The sequence below is a fragment of the Denticeps clupeoides genome, unplaced genomic scaffold (genome assembly GCF_900700375.1).
Source record: "Denticeps clupeoides unplaced genomic scaffold, fDenClu1.1, whole genome shotgun sequence".
Classification (NCBI taxonomy): domain Eukaryota; kingdom Metazoa; phylum Chordata; class Actinopteri; order Clupeiformes; family Denticipitidae; genus Denticeps; species Denticeps clupeoides.
The window spans coordinates 39,465-64,715 of NW_021629788.1; the positions used below are offsets into that span (position 1 = coordinate 39,465).

General features: G+C 44.4%; 1 protein-coding gene across 1 annotated transcript in view; it reads left to right on the top strand.

Annotated features, from left to right (window-relative positions):
• Nucleotides 1-24,507, top strand: part of LOC114774305 (type I inositol 1,4,5-trisphosphate 5-phosphatase-like) — a 48,181-nt gene extending 23,674 nt beyond the window's left edge. Inside the window, exons 6-12 of the mRNA XM_028966234.1 lie at nucleotides 7,714-7,809; nucleotides 8,254-8,328; nucleotides 12,380-12,453; nucleotides 20,274-20,385; nucleotides 23,760-23,828; nucleotides 24,195-24,279; nucleotides 24,415-24,507. Coding sequence (XP_028822067.1) covers nucleotides 7,714-7,809; nucleotides 8,254-8,328; nucleotides 12,380-12,453; nucleotides 20,274-20,385; nucleotides 23,760-23,828; nucleotides 24,195-24,275 — 507 coding nt within the window. The 3' untranslated portion in view covers nucleotides 24,276-24,279; nucleotides 24,415-24,507. The remainder of the gene's footprint in view (nucleotides 1-7,713; nucleotides 7,810-8,253; nucleotides 8,329-12,379; nucleotides 12,454-20,273; nucleotides 20,386-23,759; nucleotides 23,829-24,194; nucleotides 24,280-24,414) is intronic.
• The last annotated feature ends 744 nt before the right edge of the window (nucleotides 24,508-25,251 follow it).

Below are 25,251 nucleotides of genomic sequence, written 5' to 3' on the forward strand. Positions count from 1 at the left end.
TCTTATTTTCCCACGTGGGCCACGTCTGCCTTTGCCGTTAACAGGCAGACATTGTCAGCGTAAAAATGATTATTGATCTCTGCGGATTAGGGGTTAATCACTATAGATTAGACGAGATGCTTGTTAATAGCCCGTGGGGGGGCGGCGTGTCCTTTGAGGAGATCTCAGATGACGCCGATTAGATTGGTATTTCTGATGTGGTGATCTCCTTCTGTCTCAACCCGTTCTTGTTAGCACCTGGATTACGGCGTCATTAATTGTTGGTCCGTGACCTCCATTGATCGGCGCCGTAATGAACTCCGGCAGTGCTTCTCGTTTAGCAGACAACGCTAATCGCTAATCACTCTGCACGCCCTAATGGACCCCGCGAGCCACTTTTGAGTGGCGTTCTGATTAAACCTGATGCTTGTGTGCAAGGGCCTGGGGGTGTTAGGTGCTTAAGGGGACTTGAGTAAATAGACGTTAAAAAGACTTCCTGATTAGAGATAAGTAGATGCCGGCAGCAAGTAACCATATGAAATAAATCAGCCACATTTATTTGCTCCAGGTACATCGGTTGTGTCATGTAGATATATCCATCTAGAAGTTTCAAGCAGATGTCTTAAGTTGCATTGCACAGGGCCAGTTTTAGCCTAGCAGGTAAGGAAGCATCCCGATCCATCACTGCCACTGAGGTCCCCTTAAGCAAGGTACTGTCCCTACACACTGTTCCCCAGGTGCTTTTCATGAAGAGGACATGTTTTGTTGTGTGCGCAGTGTGCTGTGCTTGCTGTGTATGACAAACACAATCACTTTCTCTTCAGAATTCGGTGAATACATTGGCCTAAATGTATTCAGCTATGTATTCAAATTGTATTCAGAATCCATGTGTTAAATAGCAGTGCTTGTGCTTTTTTTTTTGTCTATTTTTCTTTTGCAATAATTCTGTTGGGTGAATATCACTGTGTTTTTAAATAATTCCCTGGAATGTGTAACATGGTCTGAAAAACAGATGTCACAAAGGTCATTAGATTGGTCACAATCTAATTCATCTGCCATGCAAGTCCCTGCAGGAGACAGTACCAGTACTCAGAAATTCTGCAAGTGACCATAGTGGGAACAGACCTGTAATCAAGACAAGCAGGGTCTTTATTATACAGCCGTTTTCAGTCGGTTGGGCGCCCTGTTAATGTACTGCGCGCTATAAGCTCCAAAGTGCCTTGCGAGGGTCACAGGGGAGCCGAGAGTTAAACAGCCCTTGCGCACATCTGCTCCGATCGATGTGATGAAAACACGCGCATGAAATAGAGGGCGGATCCTGCTGATTGGCCAGCCCGGTAACTGCTCTTTGTAAAGGGTGCCGATGATTGTCAGGAATAGTCTCTCTTTTTTTCTGTGCTGGAATGAAGGGTCCTCCTTTTACAACCACTTTACACATACACACACCCTCTCCTGCTGACAATGAAGCATCTGTTCACCCGCTCACTGTGTGGTTGCGAGTTTGTGTGTGTGTTAACATTTTATGTGGTGTGTGAACACATGGCATTTCTTTTTTTCCTTATGTTTTTCTTTAAATACAGTGACACTGCACTGTTTATGTCTATATGTGACATAGGGGTTGTCCTCTGCTCAGGATTGTGTGTGTGTGTTACCCCCGGGTTGAGGTCGGCAGGGTCAAAGTGATGAATTTTTATGGGCCTGTTCTCTGTGTTCAGCCCTGTCCCATTCTCCTCGCGCTGCACTGCCCCTGAAAGACTACCAAGCTGGGCAATTTGTCCTGTGGGGGCACTGAAAAAAGGGCCAGAACAGGAGTTAAATACCACACACACTCACTCCACTCACACACACAACACAAACCACCACGCATATACATCCCTGTTGTCCCGGATGATTGTGGCCTGTCTATTATTCGATGGAAAGGATAAATGCATTTCGCTGGGACCCCCTTACGTGCCATGGAGGGTGGGGAGGTGTTGTGGAGGGGTGAAGTGACACCCCCTTGCAGTGGCCAGCCATTGTTTTAGAGAGTTTCCCAGATGTTAAAATGGGACCAGATAAATAGGGAGCAATATTGTTGCCTCTAACTCTGCCTCTCACTATTTTTAATGGGCTCAGGGGTTTGAGAAAGGGGCGTCGTAGTTGGAAGACCCCCTACGTCGCCAAAATCACTGTGATGGATGCAGCACTTCTGCGGGATGATGGGAAAATGTGCGTCCGTTGCTCGTAGGATGTGTGGGCGCGGAATGCCTTTTTTTCTCTTTAAGGGGTTTAAGGGGAAATGTCTTTCATTTCTCAGTGTCCAGCTTAGTCTGGGACTGAAAAAAACAAAAGCGCCTTCTTCTTTTTCAAATTCTCCCTCCTCAAAACTCTCCCTCTTCTCAAAATGGCAGAAGAAAATTTTCAACATTAGAATTGACAATGCTTGTAAATGAATTGCATCGGCATCTAGATTGAGAAGTTGTTTCTGTCCAGGCCAATGTAGGTTTCAGATGAGGGACAACAAAAAATTCCTGATTTTGGTCCATATATGACCATCAGGATTCTGCAAGCAGTGTGCATCCTGTTATAAAGTGTGCATCCTGTTATAAATTGTGGTTTTTTCGTATTATTGAAAACGAATCACAAAAATGTTATTGTTTTTCCCAGCAACCATACGGACAATGACAAGATGCTTATACCTAAGTATTCACTGGGCCTAATTTATATATAAAGGGACCACACCTATAATGAAACCTGCAGATCAGGGACAGATAGATTATCAGCATTTCCCTACAAGCGATCGAGTGGACCTAGATCCTTATCTTATATCTTCTACGTTGGCAGGACAGAATATTCAGTGATACTGAATATAATTATCATAATGGTGTCGATGTGTGTGTGTGTGCTGTGTGTGCTGTGCGTGTGGGTGTGTCGTGTGTGCGTGTGGCGTTGTGTGTGTGTGTGTGTGGTGTGTGCCGTGTGCATTTTTTGTGAATTCGTCTAGCCTCTGCCCCGATGACACACAAGGACATGGGGAATAATTGGTCAATGTCCAATTTAAAGACATGGCTAGAATTGATGGAGCCATGTTGAAAAACACTAATAAATATTTAAAATGAGTCCGGGTTTTGGTTTATTTGGAAAGACCTTACTTTTTTTTTCCAGATAATTAATTTAAAGAATTGTGGGACCAGTCTGTGACCATATTAGTTTCACAGTGTTGCTGTGAAATTCACATTGTTGCATTCACTTGAGGTTGCATTTAAGCATTAATAAATATATCTCATTCACTGGGATTAATTAGCTGGCCGCCCAGCTGTGGAATTCTCTGGAAGGTCTCCAGCAATGGAGCTGAATGAGGTCACTGTAATGGCTGTCCAGGAGTGGAAGATTGATACCCAGATTCTTTTTTTTTCTATTAAAGCCAGTGGCGAGATTGAGGCAAGAACGCTGCCAGCCCCTTGGCATGAGCTGAGCAGTTGGCACACCTGGCGTACTGCTGTGCGAAAGTAATGGCCAGACGTGACAGTGCCATCACCTCTGTGACATGGTGGCCCTGCCCTGCACCCACCTGCCGTTAATGGAGAATGATTCTTTAAATCCGCCAGTGGGCCGTGCTCTAGTCTTTTGTCTCGTTCCTGCTCACTACTCCCCTCTATCTTATTCCCTTGCATATTTACCCTCTGCCTCAAAGCCTAATGTTCTTAAAAATGTGGATGCAACCGTTTATTTGTATCCGTAACATTGGTATTACAAAACTGTGAAATTGTCATGAGCAGTGGACGCAGCCACTGTGGTTTAAAGACCAGTAGGCTGCTTGGCATAACCCGCTACTGGTAGAAGTAGATTGATGTGTTGATGCTGTAAAGAACACTAAAGTGACATTTTTTTGTATTAAGTTGTTTTACATTTACATTTACAGCATTTATCATACGCCCTTATCCAGAGCGAATTACAATCAGTAATTTACAGGGACAGTCCCCCCCTGAAGCAACTTAGGGTTAAGTGTCTTGCTCAGGGACACAATGGTAGTAAGTGGGATTTGAACCTGGGCCTTCTGGTTCACAGGCGAGTGTGTAACCCACTAGGCTACTACCACCCTGTTGTGAGGATTAAGTGGATGAATTTATGCTAGTGCTTCAAGTTGCAGCCACTGTTTTATATGATTTAGATCGCAAGTCATATCTTAAGGTTTGTAGCTACAGTTGTGTTTAGGGTCTTCACTAGAACATACCAGTGAATGCATGCTCAGTACCAAAGAGTACCACTTCTTGGTTTCTTAAATGGCATGTAAGCGCATGATTTGAACAAACTGTGGAGTGGAAAAACATCAAGTGAACAGACACTGAAGTCAGTGTGCTTTTAAACTTGTCCAGTACAAAGGAAATCCAATGTGATTTGGAAGTGAAATGTGACAATGTTTTACTTCACTTTATGCACGTTGTCGTTGTCCCCTTTGGGTGCTCCAGTCAGGGATCACCACAGCGGATCAGTCGGTGTGGTTGGCCGCACAAAAGATTTGGCGAAATTTCCTGACAACCCTCCCCATTTAAATGGGCTTGTGACTGGCACCAAGGAACACATGATCACATGTGTCCCCAGTGGCTGGGTTTGTTATGTCAGCAAAAATTTAAGGTAAGAAAAACATTTTTGGCCATCGTAGCTGTTGTGGGTGGCTCTCTTTGAGCAGGGCTCCCATCTGTTTATCTTACTGAATCAAGGGTTCCCCGGTGACCGGTGGCTCTTGCGCTTTGGTGTTGGGCCGGATTGCTTTTAACCTCTCTTTTCAACGGGAGGCAGCTTGAATTAAGTGATCTTTTCACAGTTCGTTTTCTCCATGGATTCTGATGAGCTTATTCCACCGATGATGCTCAGGGTCCTCTCTGCCTGTCTCCTCCCCCAATGCTCCCAGATCTCCCAGGTCCTAGCCATTCGAGAAAAAAAAAAAAAAAAAACGCTGAGAAAGGTGCAATGCTGTAATTAAACTGTTCTAAAATGACCATAATTGCACATTTTAATCTTCATTTGTGGCAATGTTAGCTTCCATCCATTTTCTCCCCTTTCTTTCTTTCCCTCCCTCAGCCACATCAAATCAAGAGCTCAATTGCCCTCCAATGGATTATGTTAATATCATTTGCAGAGGGGCGGCTGGTGAGAGTGCATCCAGACAAAATTGATTTAGCGCTCAGTGTTTTGATGGGCCGTGGTAAGGAGAGAGACTACACACTGTGCTCATGCTCGTCTCTCAGTGCACCGGTTAACTCATGCCCACCGCTTGTCTTGTTTGTGAGTGCTTGGGTCACTCACGACCAAGGCTGACCTTCCAAATGCATGAGCCAAAAGCAGCGGCATGAGGGTCTCATTAATAATTGGCCTTTGTTAAGGCGGGTCGGTACCTGTGCGGCCTGACATCACAAGTAATGATTCTTGGGGGATGTACAGACAGCCATTTTGCCAACTTTTTTCGCAGAGACGTTTCTGTTAAAACTGGGATGTCCTGCGACACCGATCAATGGCGCTCAATCAGCGGGGCCTGTGACAGCGGAGCCGCCCGCAGTGCTATGATCAGTCACTGTCAGGAAGCAAGCGAGTGGACAGATCGATCCCATCTCACGCCTTGCAACACACACTTTCCTAAGGAGAATTCACCCTGTCCTGGCCAATCCCTGATGCTTTTAATGTATTGGGACCAAAAAACTGTTACAAAATACTGTAACTCCCGGCATGCATTGTGTTCTCGTGTATTGTGACTCTGTCCATGGCTGTTCTTTTTCGCCTATGGCCATGCCCATGGATTATATGAATCATTTGAACATGAATAGAGGGGTCCGTTTCTGTACCGTGGAAAATGCAAGAGTTTTCCTTTCAATAAGTTATGTGCATCAAGGCAGGCAGGCAGCCTCTGAAATGGCAAAGGTTTTCTGCTTGGCTGAGTTTTGGATTTAAGAAGCCGACAGAAGGTTTTCTTGTTCTTTTTTTCCGCTCTTCTGGTTAATTGTAAAGAGAGGCAAACCCTTGTAGCATTCAAAAAACTCGAAAGGCTAATTTGAATAAGATAATGTCTTCTCCCATGACAAGGTTTTGTTCTTTCGTCATAAGTGCACGTTGATGCCCGTGATGGATGGCGCTTGGCATCATTTGTGAATTTATATCGCCGAAGCGGTTGAGGGCCGAGAGAGGAGAAGGATGAATTTCCGCTCATTGTTTCTTCACCGGTGGCTACAATGACTCTCCGACAGAGAAAGTATCTCCACCGCTCCCCATTCTCCTTCTCCTCCTTTGGCCTATTCAGCGCACAAAGCTCCTTAAGCGCCTTTAAGCGCATTAGCATTTGGATGCCAGGGGAGCATATTGACCCTGCATTTGGAGGACCCAAATGAGTGAAAGATGGAGCGTTTTTTTTCCGGCTTCAGAAAGCTGAAACCAGTTAAAGAGAACTTGGTGGTGGAGGTGGTGTTAGGGGGTGTGTGATGAGATGTGAGGGTGAGGTTTGCGGGCGAGTGTTTTTGATCCGGGTGCCATGTCTGACCTAGTGGGACCAATTTGTGACATTTAATTCCATAAAGGCCCCTTTTTGTTGTTGTCCTGTTGTTTTGATCCCTTTGCCCATTATGTAGGCCTGACCTGATTAACTAATCTGTGCTTTGAATTTCAATCAGGTCCACATGCCCACCGTGAGGTATGGGAACCACACGCTGCAGGATTACCCCATTCAAATGTTCTTCAAACACAGATGGTCCAATGTTTAACTAATTGTTAAAAGAGTCCACAAAAGGGAGTTTAGCTGTGCACACAGTCCACAGGGTCACTACCTACCACCAGAAATGAAGAGGAGCAGAGTGGGAGACTCTTCCTCCGGTGTTTTCAGATTTACCCGCCTTTATGGCCTGGGACAGAAGGGATTGCGTTTCAACCTTTCATACTGCATGAGTACATTAGGCTGTTATCAGTTGTTCCCTTAAAAGCAATAAACGAGTAATCATTCTTACTCCCACCTGATCACATGCGTGTGTGTGCACGCGCGAGTGAGTGTGCGTATGAGTGCGCGTGCGTGCGTGTGTGTGTGTCCGAGGGAGAGAGGTTCAGAGTCCTATTTTGACCAGTATAAGGTGTGTTTTTCCTCCTTGCTTTGCACCGTCTGCTGATTTTCGTACCACGCTCAACTGGATGAATGTAACTGGATTAAATTTACATTTACATTTATGGCATTTATCAGACGCTCTTATCCAGAGCGACTTACAATCAGTAGTTACAGGGACAGTCCCCCCCTGGAGCAATTTAGGGTTAAGTGTCTTGCTCAGGGACACAATGGTAGTAAGTGGGATTTGAACCTGTGACTCTGTAGTGTTCTGGTTCATAGGCAAGTGTATTACCCACTAGGCTACTACCATCCCGCATAAATGAATGTAAAATCCATATTCAAAACCATGTTTTTGAAACGTGCAGGTGCATGGTACATTTAGTGGTGGAAGGAAATCTTGATTTACGTTAATTACGTACATACTGTAGGCTCACTGAACAGTTCATCTCCTGTGTGGACAACTTTCATCATGGCTCTGGTTCAAAGTTTATTTATTTATCTTCATGCAGTTAAATAGATTTATTATTCTTCAACTAAACTCTATTTTGGTGTTTGCTTTTTAGACACAGTGGTCTTCTTATTATTTAAATAAAGTGGTTCTTGAGATGGGATTCATACAGTGTCCTGAATGTTCCAGCCCTCGTGTTGACAGTTGAACTGTTTCTCTCCACCAGAGTCTGTGCTCCTCAGCCACCATGCAGACAGTCAGGGCCACTGACACCAATGAGGTGGACAAGGTCATCTTCCGAGAGATGGACAATGACCGGAAGGTGAGGCCCAGCCAATCACACCGCAGATCACCAACGCCTGTTAGAGCGAGTCACTGATCTTATCGGCAAGATCACTTTTATTAAAATTGTAATATACAAGTTGAACACTTCCCATTCAATTAGTAGTTTGTTAACAAGTTGCTTGGTAGATTGAATTAGAACTCATGGTTGTGTGTTTGCCCCAATTTCCTCAATTATGGCATTACTGAACACTTAAAACACAGGAAACAGTTAATGTCATTAAACCAAACTTGCTTATGTTTGTTTATCATTGTTTTTCTCACCTGGTGTTTATAACCATGACTGAATTCTGAATTTCTGCATTCGGATGCAGGTCTCGATTGCCATAGCACGACTAACGTAACCTTCATTCATTTCCATTCTGGCATGATTGGGGCGACTGTACCACAGAATTACCACGTCTCTGTCTTCTCAACTGCTCAGGTGGTGCTTCAGCTGGAAAAGAAGCTTTTTAGCTATGTGAACCAGAACGTTTTCCGGGACAACAATGGCACCCCGGTGAGTTGTTTTTAGTTTATTTCATCTTCCTAAGGGTTCATCTGATTATCTTTTAAGAATCTCTTAACCACAAGAATGCGCACATCCCCAAACATTTCTCATCTCCCGCAGGAGCCGACGGACACTGAATGAAATACATTGATGATGTGCAGCTGGATGATTTGATTTGTGTTTTTTTTTTTTTCTGGGTAAAAGTGTTCGGAGGACAAAGTGTGTCGTTGAGAAGATACAGATGGTTCAGCCAATTTTAGACACACGCGCGCGAACACTTTTTTTTTAAATGTTGAAGCCTGTGAGCATGTGTCTCTTTAAGAGCATCTGTCTCCATGGAGGGAAAAATGTATGCTCTTTGGTTTATATTTATTGCTATATATTATTGGTTGTGGCCTGAGAGGGAGAACTTGTGTGTCTGCTTTTATTTTATGTATTGACGTTTTTGAGTTCTCTCTCTCTCTCTCTCTCTCTTTTTCTCTGTGTGTGTGTGTGTGTGTGGTGTGGGAGAGAGAGTCTCTCTCTGTTCCACATGACTCAAGTTCTGTAATATAAATGGTGTAATGGGTCATGAGAGATAATCTGATGGTCATGGTCTAGTTAAACACACCATGTTATGATCCTTATAAAACAAACTACCTTTCCAGAAGGATAAATGTTCGTCCCCTGCACCCCACGCTCATGGAGGAGGGGAAAAAAAAACATCCATTGCATCCTTCATCAACTACTAGACTTGTACCAGCCTGACAGAAATTTAATTCGAGGCAGCTCTCGAAAATAATTATTGTATTTTGAAGGGAGTAATCATTGGCCGGGACATGATTGAATGTGTCCGTGCCTATTGACTTTTGCCATGATTAATAGGTTTGTTTAGTCGATATTCCCATCGAAATTGTATAATTAATTATCCCGCCGGCTGTCACAGGGGCAGGATGGAGTGCTCTGATGAGTATTTGGGAAGATTAAATTTTCTGGGGGCCGTTTGCAGGCACGGGGCTCTGGTGGCGGGGGGGTGGAGAACGGGGGACAGTACCCTCCCACCACCCGAACCTGCACTCAGGCGCACGCACCCTCAAGATTCACCCCCCGGCTTCCTGCCCAGCTTGGGTATTGATTTTATATCAGTGTGTCTTTATTGGGACTGTATCTGGCGCGCGCGGGAGGTGGGTGGAGTTGGGATGGCGTGGGGAGGTGGGGCTCGGAGTGATGAAGTTTTCTGTCCTTTAATGTCACGCCCCGTTCTCAGGCCTGCGTCTCCTTTTTGCCTCCCCCCGACCCTTTTACAGGACATTAAAATAAATATATGAAATAAACCCTGCAACTCCAACTCGGTCAGTATTTTATCTGTCAGATCTCCTTATTGGAAATATTAAACAAAAGAAAGGTAAGCACAGCCAAGGCCATGCTGTCATTCGGTTTATAAAGAGACGAAATTAACCCGCATCACTCTTTTTGAAGCTCTGAGCTATTTGAGGAGACTAACAAAATCTCTGCTGAACCGCATTGGTCAAGTTCACATTCCGTGAAAATGATTCCAAGCAAACAGTATATGCTGCTTTGCTGGTTTACTGTACTTTGGGCAGACCATGCTTTGGGCAGTGGTGGCCTAGCGGGTAATGAAACGAACCTGTAATCAGAAGGTTGCCGGTTCGAATCCTGAACTGCCAAGGTGCCACAGAGGTGCCACTGAGCAAAGTACCGTCCCTACACACTGCTCCCCGGGTGTCTTTCATGTCTTTCATGTCATAGTCTTTTCACTAAGGGTGATGGTTAAAGGCAGAGGACACATTCCGTTGTGTCGAAGTCATCTTCGTCTCCTGATACCATTACAGTGAAAGCACCACCAGCATTTTAAAGTGACCGAAACATCAGCCAGAAAGCATTGGAACTGAGAAGTGGTCTGTGGTCTCCACCTGCAGAACCACGCCTTTATTGAGGACGTCTTGCTAATTGCCTATCATTTCCATCTGTTGTCTTTTAACAGAATTGAAATGATTGACCTGGAGTTACATTGAGCTGCTTAAGTGTTCCCTTTAGTCCCTCCTCAGTCTGGGCTTTCACCATCTGAAGGGAAAGCGTTGCTCAAGTGTCAATGAAGAAGTGTCAAAAAAGTACCAAAACAAAACACGGCTGTGATTTGCTGGCACCGTCACCTCTTACCACACTGTGCACTGCGTGCCAATTTAAATTCAGAAATTAAATTCTGTGCGTGGGCTCCCTGCTCGTCAAAATGACCTGTACATAGCCATATTTCATCCCTGTAAATAAAAAGGTCTATCGTTACGTTAGGATAGGTGGGAGGGGTTAAAAAAGGATGGGAAAATATGGAGCTGTTATGAAGTGCTGGGCATAAAAATAAAATTAAATGACCTCTGACCTTAGCATTTATTGATGGCTTTTAATGGTTGCTGGTGTTGTCAGAAGAGAATTTAATTTTTTTCCCTGTGTCATATAAATCAAAGCACAATTAAGGCGCAGAATTGTTTAATTTTTTTCTTGAAAATTCTTGAGTTTGGTGATGAAAGACCCCGAGATTTCCCTTCTCCGGACACACTTCAACCATCGTCATTTCCTCTGTTTTCCTCGGCTTTGACCCTCCTGCCGCTGCTCAACTCCAAGGTCATTTCCCGTTGATAAACTGCTCCTGGTTTATAGCGCCGGGAGGCCCTGAACCTAGATGAAGCTCCGCCTGCCATATATATATTTTTTTTATCTGCTGACCTACCAGACCAGCAAATCATTATGCTTAATTGACCCGGGATGAAATGTAGTGTGAAATTTCAGCTCTCAGGTTTTTCCAGTGCGACCCAACACACACACACACCCACTCCTGTCTTAAATGAATTACTCAGTGCTAACAAACACACACACAAGCCATCTAATGTACTTCAACCCTGGTCATCTGCCACGTTTTTATGGGGGATTTTTCTTACCTGCTTAAAAATAACGCACTTGCACACAGAGTGCATTTCATGTATTAATTTCTTTATTGCAAATAATTTTGCATGTCTGCCAGGTTCTGATTCATGCTGCCCTGTGCCTATTTGTTGTCAGTGGCTTTAACCATACGGTCACACGCTCTCAGTTTGTCAGGCGTACGGTGTGTGTGTTGGAGCATGGTGTTTGTGTGGGGGGGGGGGGGCTCCTTCTGCAGTCCACCCCAGCCCCCTCAGCGGTTTGATGAATGCAGCGCTCTTGCCCCCTGAACTCACACACAGGCACTGACACACACACTGCTTCTGCTTTCAGACATCCATCCATCCATCCCCTCTTAGTGCCACAACCAGCTTCACTTAAGGGGCATAACATAAGAAAATATCCATTCTATATATAATATAAATGCACTGCATGTTATGCCATGACTGGAATAGAGCTGTAGTCTGGTAACAGCACTTTGCCGTAAATTTCATTCAGCAGGTTTTTTTCTGTATTTGTAAGATGTTTTTGTGGTAATATGTAAAATTATTTGTGTTTTATGTTTTTAATTCCTCATCTGTTTTTAGCGGATGTAGCTGGACTCTGTATTGCCCACTAGGCTTTGCCTGTAATTATCCATTAAATTCCTAAACTTATAGAGGCGGGGCCTGGTACTGACACCTGACAATCATTTTGGGGGGGGGCAGCGATGCGAACCCCATGACTACCTGTTCCTCTCACAGATAATTAATGTGTACAAGAAACTGCTAATTACACTTCTCAGATATGATTTATGGCTGGCTGTGTGTGTGTGTGTTGGGATGGTAAAGAGACAGTGTGTACAGCTGGGAGAAGGGACATGATTGATGAAGACCCACCAGATAGACTGTCAGAGCAGAGGGACAGAACCACACACACAAGCACAAGCAAGAGACCAGAACAGAGAATTTTGCATGGACAAACACACACAGAGTCTCCATAAAGTTGCATTTCTGTTTGCTGAAAAATGTTTGTGGTGTATATATGTATATTAATATATTTATAGATATATGCTCACTCACACACACATTTCGATTTGTGTGTTTCTGAGTTGAGTTGAATGAAGGATGTCGCTCGTACTGACTGCTCTTTTATCTCTTCACAGCTTTTAGAGTTCGACAAGGAGCTTTCTGTGTTCAAGGAGCGGCTACACGAGCTGGAGATCTCCTTTCCTCCCAGGTGCGTCACATACGCTCACTGTTCTATCGGCAGTAGAACCTTATTATGGGCTAATTGTGCACTTTTCATTAAAACCAACAAGCATTAGGCGGCATTATGTGGTGTGATCAGTGGTCAGTAGATCATCACAGCAGTACCTGTATGTGAGAGGGAAGGATGATTCCTCAGAAGCATTTGTTGTCTGTGATGAAACTTTTGTCCAATAGAAGCTGGTCACATGACCTTAAGCTGGAACATGCATTAGATTTATGACAGTATGAGAGAAAGTCATGCCCAGGATTTCTCTCAGCCAATCCTACCTGGTCCAGTCTACCTGTGGTCTGATAAAAAATGGTGGTGTGTACCTGTACATTTCTGCCACCATCCCTTACATTTACCTTTTACCGTGGTACAGAACATAAAACACACCATTAAACTTCATATTGTCAAGATTATCATATAAAATGTCTGTGTTCGTTGTTGTTTTTTGTATGATTTATTTGGTGGTTTGATTCAATTTGTGATGTGGTTGGGCTTGATTTGGTCTTGATTTTTCTTGTTTTTTAAATGATGCTGTTAATTGCTGCATTTGGACTTTTAATGGTTTTTAATGGTTTGGGGACTCTTCTCAGTCGTGACTCTAAAGGTGGCAGAATGAAGTCCCTCTTGATGTTAGAACAGCCGAGTAACTGAAGATCTTGAAACAAAAGCTTAAAGCTTTCTTTTTAGGAGATACTTCTATTAAAAGGCCTCATACATATATAATAAAAAATATTATTATTATTATTATTATCATTATTATTATTATTAAACTAATGGTATTTCCAGAATGGTTCCTATTGAATCAAATGAGGGATTACAATAATGGACATTTTAAAGCACTTATGCTTTTATGTCACTCTAGATAAGAAATGTAAATTATGTATTTGATTGGTTGTAATTGGTAGTAATGTTTGATGTTTGTTCTTTTTTTTTTTATTGGTTTGAGGATTTTAATTGAGGTGTATATGATTATTGCTGTGTTTGATTTGCGTGATTGGTTTGTATTAGGTGTGTATGATAATTGCCGTAGTTCGTTGTAGTTTTTCTCTCTGGCTGATGTGGGCACGTGTGTGTAGATGTGTATCTGCTCAGCCCCTGCGGGGAATTTCATCCCTTTGTGTGTCAGCCAGCACGAATGTGGAGCCCTTAATATTCGTCAGGGGGGAGAGAGGGGTCAGAGGGGTGCGCGCCATATCGTCTTCCTCAAACAAATGAATTTACAATTAGCCCTTTTGGTGGAGGAAAGGGAGAGGGAGGGTAAACACGATTCGGGCAGCAGGCATGGCGGCGCAGCTTTTTTGGCGCGGGCTGCCGCTAATAGCGATTGACCTTTGGCGTCCGGGCTAGCTTAATCAGCTTAGATAATGAAACGCTGTAATCAAACAATAATTACTTGATAATGTGCTTCAGTGGTTCAGTAGGGGGAAAGGGCGGTGTGTGTGTGTGTGTGTGTGTGTGTGTGTGTGTGTTTCCCTCCTCGCATCATGACTTGAGGTCTTAATCACGGCAAAGTTTCCGTGGCATTGCGCAGCTGACAGGTGGATTTATCTTTCCTCCACACTCTCCGGCTCCGGCTCCCATCCATCTCTCAGGTTGGGACGCAGGGTGGTCTCGCGGCGGCGGCGGCGGGCACAGCGGGCATATGCAGATGCTGCTGGGACACGAGTGGGGAGATGATGAATTGACGCGGCGGTCCAGTTTTATAGGAGATGATATCTGCCCAACGCCATGTGTCTGCTGCCATTCACTGTACCGCCAGCAGTCAAAGAAGAAGGGGAACGGTCTAGTTAAACAGGCACACACACACACACACACACACCCCTCCCAGTTAAGTCTTGCACAGTGTGAGCAATCAAGCACACAGTGATTGTTCTTCATCACACCTCCTGCCCTGGAACAGCCCCTCGCCATCTGTGATCCTATTACTGCCATTAACACTAGAGCAGGGGAGGGGGGGTCGCGCACACACACACACACACACACACACGCGCGCACCAACACGCACACACTTCACGGCGCTAATGCAGTCATACACATTAACACGCATTTATTAGTGTGTTTATTTTGTTCAATGACTGGAGCGTCTGCTGACACACGGAAACTATGAACTCTACATCCAGTCAAGCATCAAACACGCTGAAGGTCCAGTAATCTGAAGTGGAAACCTGCTGGGGCGGTTTCAGATGACGCGGAGGTCACTCGGTCTTATTTATCTATTTCACATTTTACTATTGGAACGTAGTATATTTCTTGCTTTCATTTACCAGTTGAACCAATTTGTCACACAAAATCTAAAATAAATGTGGAGCAACACGAGTAGAGGATGTTCTATTTCTGTGGGAGGACACTTCTTTCCTTGTTGGGTGGGATCTGCCTGATCTGGTCACGTTGAAGAAGGTGTGTGAATGCAATAATGCAATTACAGCCAAATACAAAGCAAAACAAAAATGTATTATTTATTCAGAGACATAATCTTTTTGTACATAATGTTTAGGGCTGTCATATTGTGGGATGGGTTTTAATTATACACATAATTATACACAAGTGTAGAGACTCCCACCACCGGCCAGTCCACCTCTCAGTTTGGTTTCCGACAGCAGGCCGAACTTCCTGCTCATTCCCACCGCTCGGTTTCAGGAAGGGGTGGGACCACGCTCCGTTCCGTTTTTCCACGTTCTGTGTAAGTGTATTTAAAGAATGCGCTACAAGCTGCAAACTCTCATCCCTCTCACCCTCGGGAGGCCGTCTGTCAGCGTCTGTTGTGACAGGACTAAGCACCGGCGCGCAGCTGTGTGGAATTTGGCTGTGTCGCGCCAAAAGAGGACCTGGAGCCAGCAATGAAACACACACACGCTCACACACACACACACACACTGAGGAAGGGCACAATGGTACTTTTTTTATTTTTGAACTTTTTGTCTGTGTGATGCTGTGTGAACCCTGGCAGGAGGGTCCAGGAAGCGCGGCTCGATTGATCTGCTGTGATTGATCTAAAGGAAGTGCATTTGCCCGAGTTGTTATGTGATTTTATTGCGCTCGTTTGCCGTGTAAAATCAATGGGCAAATCCAATCAGGGCCCGAGCCGGAGAGAATTTGGAGGAGAGCGAGAGGGAGCGAGGGATTGGGGGTCTCTCTGTTCCTGTAAGTGGGTTAGAGACGGGGGAAGAAAAAAAAAGTGGGACTGGCGTCTCCCAGCTGATGCCGCACTTTCATTTCACCTCACAGAAAGAGCGAGAGGGAAACCGAAGGAAGAAAAATGCCTTTGACAGGGCGGATGGCTCCAGTCCCGTGTCTTATCTGTTTGCCAAGTCTAGACAGGGTCGGGCGGGTGTGATCGCTGGGGTCAGGAGTTTATGGCGGGCGCTGTTTACTGCGTTGTAGAGTTATCTTTTCACTGTTTGGTGACTAACGGGAAACCAGAAGGTGCGCAACACCAAACATGGCATGATGAATAGAAGGTGGTGAAAATCTCTGATGTTCTGAAGACGTTCCTTGGTGTTGCGTCTTTTGTCTTTTAAAGCCTGGTTGGACGAGGCTTAATTTGGTCCTACATGAGAAATTTGAAATGAACTCTTTCTGCTGAGTCTACAGGCTGGTCAGAGAAATAAGCCATTTTGCAAAAGAGTGTACACAACTATTTTTATTAGATGGAGGGGGGCACTGGAACATGGCAATTAATTAAAGTAGCTTGTGCCGTTTATTTATATTTAGATTATTTGATTTATTGCTAGATGAAAATATTCCAAATTAACTATAACATGACCCAGCGCAGAACACAGTCAAAACCACAAGCTTAAATCTGCTACTATTTATAAGTGTTTTGTTGCGGAAAAGGAGGCCACAGCCTCATTTTAAGCATTCGTGCAGATCTAAGGAGACAATCGAGATCGTTTTCTTGGTGCTATTTAGGGCCTCAGTGCTTATTTACTAATGTCACATTGTCTAGTTCACCCATCAGGATGCATGAAGTAAAGCGCTGATGATCTGCGTGTTTGAAGTGGCCGTGGTCGCGTTTTTGATGTCCACTGACATACCCTGTGCACAAGGGGCATTGGGAGTGTGGAGGATGCGGGAAAGAGGGAGGAGGAGATGGACACCTGGTGTGTGACAGCGAGGGGCTTAAGTGCATGACAGCTTTCAGTCAGAAATACAGGCGCCTCCCTTTTTAAACATTTTTTAAAAACCTAAAACATCATTAAAGATCATCTTCTGGCCATCAGAAATAATTAGTGAAAAGTGGCTCGTGTTGAAGTGATGTCACCCCGTGGGATGCACCACAGGCCAGGAATTGAGAACGCAGAGGTTCTTATTCTGTACAAAAGAGGCGTCATAACGGCTCGCTCTTCACATCAGTAAAGGCCACGCGACCGTCGATAGACTGGGCCAGATGTGCCTGGATGAAGAACCAGCTCACTGCAACATTCAGTCCCGGAACGGGCCGTCATCACAGCCTCGGGTCATCAGGGTGAAATAATATGGATGTTACAGCCGCCCTTTGGTGGCGAGTAGTGTCAGATGGACACTTGTCCGGGCTGCTGAATAGGATCCTTTGTATTCCAGTGGTTTTCCATGGGGGAGGGTAAGGGGGGGGGGGCTTTAACGCTTCATAATTGGATTCAGTTGCACAGTTAATAACTTCCCATGTTTCTGGAATCACATCCAGTGTAGTGTTTTGTCCCTTTTCCCTGACAACAGCAAACAAACATGTGCTGCACAGAGGGGAGTGGTCGCGGTTTGACTAACGCCTCCTCCTGGTCGCTCCTGGCCAGACAGGCTACTGACATAATGCCTTGTTTAAGGTCTTGTCTCGTAGCACCGGCTGAATTCATGCGTTTATATTGCCCCCATTAAGCACTGTGCTTGATTTGTTGCTTTTATGCCAATATTTCGAGGCATTTTATGAATCATGAAGGGTGCACTTCCTCTGGACGGGGTCACGTTAGGCCTCAAAACACATGCCGCCAAAGGAAGGCGGACATTAACCGGAAAGCCAGCAGCCAGTCAAACATTAAACCACAGGATGGCTCCAATCGGGTCCTTTATATACCAGCCTGAGGCAGGGCCACTGCCCAGGGAGAGCCGGCGGGGACGACGACAACAAATCAGAAACGGGCCATTTCTCAACAGGTGCTTTCCCAACACTTCCCAACCGAGCACACACGGGAGGCGACGGCGCTCACGGCACACAGGTGGCCGATTGTTGGCTTTTATAAGAGCGCGCTCATTAATTAGCCTAATTAGTCTTCTGCCCGCAGCGAGGAGTTGATAGGAGCTGACGGCCTCCGGTTCTCACGCCCAGCGGCCATGTTTGCTCTCGGAGATAAGCCTGTGAACGCCCTAATCACGGGTATTAATCACGGCGCCGCAAGCGCCGCACGCCTGTTTGCCTTGTGCCTTATAAGGCCGGTAATCACCATCTGAGGGGGGCGGTCTCGTAAATTTTTTTAATAAATAAGTGAACCCATGTTTAAGATAATTGTTACAAAAGCCCGAGCTTAGACTGGACTCAAATTGTCATTGGCCTGAGAGACGGGTATCTGTCCTCAGTGCAGCAGTAACAGTCTGCAAAGTCACCTGAGTCACGCGAGTCTGTGATGAGCGTCCCCCCCCGGCGATGGCCCTAATGAGCAGTAGTTTGTGTGGCCCCCCCTGCAGATTGCTTACTTCATCCCACTTTGATGGCTTCTTAACACCCCCCCCCCCGTCTCCTCTTCAGTTTCCCTTTTTTTCCCACACCGGCTGCATCTCTATCCTCCTCTCCGCTCTCTATCCCACAGTATCATTCACTCACTCATTCTTCCTGTTCTCTTTCATCCCGGGATCATCCTATGGCGCCCTTTTTAGCATACCAAAAAGGCCAACCTTCATTTCCACTTGCTTAATGCACCATCAATGCTAATTGGGCTCAGGCATTCTGCAAAGACCCCTGACTGGGTCCTGTTTGTCCACCCGGTCAGTGGCGGCCAGTGCTGGCCCGGACGTGACCGCCCCTTCCACATTTTTTTTTTTTGTAAAAAAGTCTCTTCCACCGCCACCACTTTCCCCACCTCTCCCTGCTATCCGCAGCACTGACCCTTATGGTGTTCCGGTCACCAGGGCAACACTTGAACACTTTTTTTTTTTTTTTTTTTTCTTCAGAAATAGCAGCTGTCGCACGGGTTCTGTTTACCGCTCCCGACTGTTTGCCCAGCCAATGCGCCGTTAAAAGGCGCTTGGCCCCTGCCTGCACCGCTGCTGCGCGATTGGGGCTGTTGGCTTGGAAGAGCACCATGCAAACACAGGCTGACACTTGGCCGAATTGCGCTTATTGGAAACGGTGACCAATATGATCGGTGTCGACAACACATGACATCATGTGTCATGAGCAGAACAATTCAGCATAATAACATTTTCACTTTTTTTTTTATGGAACACAACCTGTTCATTATAATAAGTCTACTGTACTTATATTACAGGTGCTGGCATATGCTGCAATTTTTTTATTTCAACCATTTTAAATATTTTAAGCCGTGTTTGTCTGTAGTAACACATTATTTTGCCACAAAAGCTGTTTATTGCATTGATATCAACTTTGCATGCCTATATGCATGGCTTTTAAAAAAAAAAAAAAATTATAAAAGGTGCTGGGAAGTTTTGGATTTGAGGCAATGTAATAAAGACAACTGGTGGTGATTTTGATGGAACTCATAAGTAAACCTTCACATCAGTTCCGTTACACCCTCTACCACCTAATACACTTTATTAGGTGGTAGAGGGGTGTAAGGGAACTGACGTGAAGGTTTACTTACTACCAGGTAGTTGTTTCTGGTAAAAAGGCTTAGCGAGTGCAGCTCAATGCACAAACGGTTCTGTGGTGTAATTGCAAGCATTAAATCATCATTAGGTTCCTGTGTAAACATGCTGTTTTGGTGTGTGTGTGTGTGTGTGTGTGTGATTTATCATCTCTTCACGACTAACCTTTGTCTGAAGTGTTCATCGTTACAGTATAAAGACACGATTCTGCACTCGGTGCCGGTGAAGGAGCAAATTGGTTTCATTTTATGAACAAAACCCATCCACGCTTTGAGCCCCATTGTGGGGGGTGGTTTAAAAAAAAAAAAAAAACCCTAAACAAATTGGATTGTGGGCCGTGTAAAGCCATTGCATGTTCATGTGCTGCCGGGGGCCAAATTGAATTTTCAACAATGTAAATCTGTGTCGGCTCAGTGGCTTCTCCTCCTCTGGAATGATCTCCGCCAGCCCCTCTTTACCCTCCTAATGTCTTTCTGATGACGCCGGGGAGTCGCTACGTTTTACTGGAGTAGGCTGGTGTTCTAATGATGCACACTTTCCTCTCAAACAGAACCAGAAGAACCAGGTTCTGGAATGGTCAGTTTTAGCGGTCACTAGTAATATGAAATTTCAACCTCAGAATGATGAGATGATGCGTTTGCATTTAAGAAAATTGATTTTGAATGCCAATTTAGTCTTAAGAATTAACAGTGCTTGCTAGTTATTTTGTTTTAAATCAGTCATACCTTCCATAGAATTAATACAAATTAATACAAATCTGCTTATTATTGTATTACATATGTATCTTTAAACCTTTGGCTGTTTGGTGTGATTATAACAAAAATGTGTTATGTCAGTTTTAGCTAATAAAGGATTGTGGGACTTTTTTTTTTTTAATATTGTGATTATTTACTGAACACTGATCACCCCAGATCACCTCATCAGAAGCTGTACAGTTGCTCTGCGGGTTGAAAACAGGGAGCACGAACCGTCTCATCATTGATTTTTGTGTTTCTGCTCACGTTCAGCTACCCGTACAGTGAAGACCACAACGAGGGAAAACAGTACATGAACACTCGATGCCCCGCCTGGTGTGACCGCATCCTGATGTCTGCCTCAGCCAAGGATCTGGTCGCAAAGGTGAGCTTAGGTTCTAAACGGCATCTCTTTATTTAACAATTACATGTTGGGTTTCTTAATCCTTTCATTTCTTTTAATTTAAAAACCCCCAAAAATCTAAATAAATCCCCCCCCTCACTTCTGTCTTGAATATTTACCCATTTCCACTCTTTCCCTCCCTCTTCTGTGGTGCCAGAAGGCAGATGGGCTGATTGCCACGTGTGAATATTCATCTCCAGTTATAAGCCCAGGGTCCACAGCAGCAGTATATACGACCCGACGCTTATTGAGTGCCAGTCAGCCATAGCGGCTCTATAAAGCTTTATAAAGCTGCGCAGATCTGCCCCCGTCTGCTCAGCCCCCCCTCCCTCGAAGAGTTAACAGCGGCAGCCGGATTGCGTCGTGCAAATCTGCGCCGCCCTGGACCAGGGGTCCCAGCCGATCTGCTGCCCTGCAGTGCTTCAGTTTATCCATCAGTGCTTAGAATATTGAACAAAATGCGTGAAATGACTGATCAGCCTCAGCATTAAACCACCTGCCTGGCTTTGTCTTGACGTATGGACGATTTCATCAGATCTGTTGCTGGTCTCTTCTCGAGCCAGCCAGTCCCCCCAGACCTGCTACGCCGGAGATGTTCTACCCCAGTCTCGTGTAGAATCAGCTTCAAAGCGACTTTTCACCTGCGGTCCGACACACCTACCGCTTGACAGTCGCCATGACAACCAGATAATCAGTGCTATTCGATTCTCCTGTTTTAGCGACTGTGGCCTTTAATTTATTCCAGATTACACCCTGAACTTTTTTTCACTGTTTTTTTTTTTTTACTGTTTATCACAAACAATAATCATAAGTGTAATGAAATGCTTGTTGTAGTGCAATACCTGACTTTAAAAGTTATAGGAGATGTAAGAATAAAAATTGTATGAATTAAGTTAAATTCAAATAATTAAGATGAAATAGATCACCGGATGACTAGAATAGGAAGGCACTTTTCAGGTGGACACTTCTGAACTGCACCACATATTGAAGCTTGGTAGCACTGATGAGGTGGAGAAAAGCTTGTTTTCATTGGATTTTTTGTTGTTCAAGATCAACATTCTGAAAATCAGATGGGAAAAAAACCCACACATTCAACGATATTAAAAAGTCATTTACACACACACACACACACACACACCTCTAATGCTAGTTTCTGCTATGTGGCCCATTATAAGCCATGAAAAGTTAATCATGATGTGAACCCTCCCCCCCCTCCTCCATCTCAGACTCTCTCGCTCTCTCTCTCACTCTCTCTCTCACAAACACTAACGGTACAGATTGTTGAGACATGGGCCTGTAAACAGGCCTCAGCTTGGCACCATCGATCATGCCTCGCTCCGTTAACTCGCCATCATGTTATTTTCTGCTTGCCGAGCCCTAACACACCAAAGGTTGGCCGCTGGCAGGCTGGCGCGTCGCGGAGCTGCGGCGCGGGGTAATGAATGCTCAGCCGAGCGAGTGGCACGCCTCCCATGGCGGCGCGCCCGTCATTTGTTTATCTGTCTAAAGATTACGCGGGCCGAAAAAGCCACAATTTTATGCTGCCTTTGTAAATGATGTCGCCGGCGTTTTGATGAATGTATCCCAGCTCTGGGATGCCGAGGCTGGGAGCGCTGCTCTCCTGGGCCTGATGGGAAAGAGCTGGAGCGTGGCAGGCCGGCAGCGGAGAGAGACAGTGTGTGTGTGTGTGTGTGTGTGTGTGTATATGCAGATGTAGCTGCATGTACCGGTGCGTGGTTGGCTTGGGTTGAACTTCATTTTCAGCCACACTTCCAACTACTTCCTTTCTTCTAGTTCGGAGGCACCACAGAGCCCAACAATGGAGGCTGCTTATTAGAGCAATTAAGTTTTTTTAGTTCAAAGAAAGTGGCAGGAAAAGCCCTTTAATGACCTCCAGCAGTTTTTTGCCCACTTGACCCAAATTACTTTTGTTATTTGAAATTAAATGCAAAACACTAAGACACTTAAATCTCATGCTGCTGCTCTAGATATTAATAATCATGTTTATGTTCTTAAATAACAGCAGCTGGGTTGTACATTTAACTGAAATGTTGACCACTGTTTCGCATTTGTTAAACTCCTCAGCATCACGGTGTGGGTGGTGCGTAGTTATTAAACTCCTCAGCATCACAGTGTGGGTGTTGCGTAGTTATTAAACTCCTCAGCATCACAGTGTGGGTGTTGCATAGTTAATAAATGCCTCAGCGTCACAGTGTCGATGTTGCGTAGTTATTAAACTCCTCAGCATCACGGTGTGGGTGTTGCGTAGTTATTAAACTCCTCAGCATCACAGTATGGGTGTTACGTAGTTATTTATTGCCTTAGCATAACAGTGTGGGTGTGGCGTACTTATTAAACCCCTCAGTTTTACAGTGTGCATGTTGTGTAATAATTAAACCTCTCAGCATTACAGTGTGGATGTAACACGAGTACTAATTACTAATGCCTCGATGTTACTGTGTGGGTGTTGCATAGTTATTAAACCCCTCAGTTTTACAGTGTGCATGTTGTGTAATAATTAAACCTCTCAGCATTACAGTGTGGATGTTACATGATAACTAATACCTCGATGTTACGGTGTGGATGTTGTGTAGTTATTAAATGCCTCAGCGTCACAGTGTGGATGTTGCGTAGTTACACTGTAATTTTTGTCCTCATACTGTAATTTTTTTTGTTCTTTGCACATTTTCTTTTGACGTTGCAAATGCATAGGTAATATTTATTCATTTACATTTACATTTACAGCATTTATCAGACGCCCTTATCCAGAGCGACTTACAATCAGTAGTTACAGGGACAGTCCCCCTGGAGCAACTTAGGGTTAAGTGTCTTGCTCAGGGACACAATGGTAGTAAGTGGGATTCGAACTCGGGTCTTCTGGTTCATAGGCGAGTGTGTTACCCACTAGGCTACTACCACCCATTCATATTTGTACACACACTTAAGTCCTCACTAACTTATTTTAATCATTTTAAAGTTTAACCTAACTGCACTTGTATGTTGAATAGAATTTCAAAGAAATGTAACTCCTTCTGTACATATGCATGTACAGGCTTTAAATCCCTGACTCTTTATTAAACAGTCAGCTTTTCAGTGTGGATGTTGCATCATTAATAAATCCCTCCGCGTTACAGTGCGTTACATCACATTGTTGGGTGATTTATTAAACCTTTTGGAGTTACAGTGTCATTAAACATTTCTGCATTACATTTTGGATGTTGCATTATTAAACCCCTTTAGTGTTGGTGAAGAATTATTACACCCCTCTGTGTTACAGCGTTGATGGTGAATGGTTTTCGCTGTGTGGCCGTTTGGTCCTCCTGATTTCATTGGTCTTTGTTTCTCGGTTCTTTTAGCCCGACGGTGAGGACAAGTCTATTAGCTACGACAACATAGGACCCAATGTCTGTATGGGGGACCACAAGGTAAAGGCACTCTATCCACCTACTATGTGTGTGTGTGTGTGTGTGGTGTGTGTGTGTGTTAAGACCCCCCACCCTGGACGCTCAGACTGGGTCAGACACAGACTGGTCAGTGTGGCCCGGACTCCTACAGTGAGCACTGCCGTGTGTGTGTGAGCTGACCAGGTCGGGGCTCACACACACACGCCAAAATGACATTGAGCTGTGTTTTAGGAGCGTCCGCTGTAGTTAGCACCAGGATGTGCATAGTCCATACATGCATGTAGTGTGCGTGCGTGCGTGTGCGCGCACGATGAACCTGGAAAAAGTGAACTGAGATTAACACGCTTTTGTGTGTGTGTGTGTGTGTGTGTATGTCACTTTTTGCAGCCTGTCTTCCTGTCCTTTCGAATAACAACAGGGACAGGTAAACCTAATGCAAATAAGCACAAGTGTTGTGTCTTGCAGTGATGTGGTAAATATTTTTTATTTATACATTATTATTTTTATTATTATTATTATTATTAGCAGCTCATTTACTTGTAGATTATATTAAGATTGTGTGTCTCAGGCTGTGATTCCTTGATAAATGTTTGTTTTATTCAAGCAGGAACACACTGCCAGAGGGGGAGAAAATATTGTGAGAATCGCCTTGCGGGGAGATGGACACAGAGGATACACACACACACACACACACACACACACGCACATACTGTATGTCCACACAGAAGACCCTGTTAAGACTCTTCAGCAGGACTGAGCGGTCGCTCTCCTCCCAGCGCTGACCGCCACAGCGTCCTCCAGAACTCCGCCTTCAGCGTCCTCCAGAACTCCGCCTTCAGCCCGCCAGATTTTAACGAAGCAACTCACTTTACCTCACGCTCTGCGTCCCACCGATTCCAGAAGCCTCCGTTCCACACACAAACGCACATGTATGCACAAGACACACACACACAAATAATGGACAACACTTTTACATGTGATAGCTTTGTTGCCAAAACTCTAAAGAAACCAAAAAAAAATTCGACATATTTTAGATAACATATTTGCAATTTTTAGATATGCCTCTAAAATAGAAGCTACTTCCGTTCAGTATATGAGATGTTTTTAAAAGTGCAATGCAAAAAAACGGAGTTGTTATATATATTGTTAGGTTTATTTCTTATGTTGGATGTAGAGGTATTGACGCTGTTTTAGTGCCGTTTTTTTTTTTTTTTTTTTCTTGACCCGTCTGGGTTGCTGTTACAAGTAAGATAAGCGCTTTCACTTCATTTGTCTTTTTTTTTTTTTTTTTTTTCTTCCCCCTCTAATGCCTTTATTTTTATTTTTTTCTAGGGATGGTTTGATTTTTGTCTTTGTGCCTACGTCACTGCCATGCCTCACACATCGGGCAAATCTCATTTTATATACTGTACTTTTTAAAGATGATAATTTATGATTCTTACCA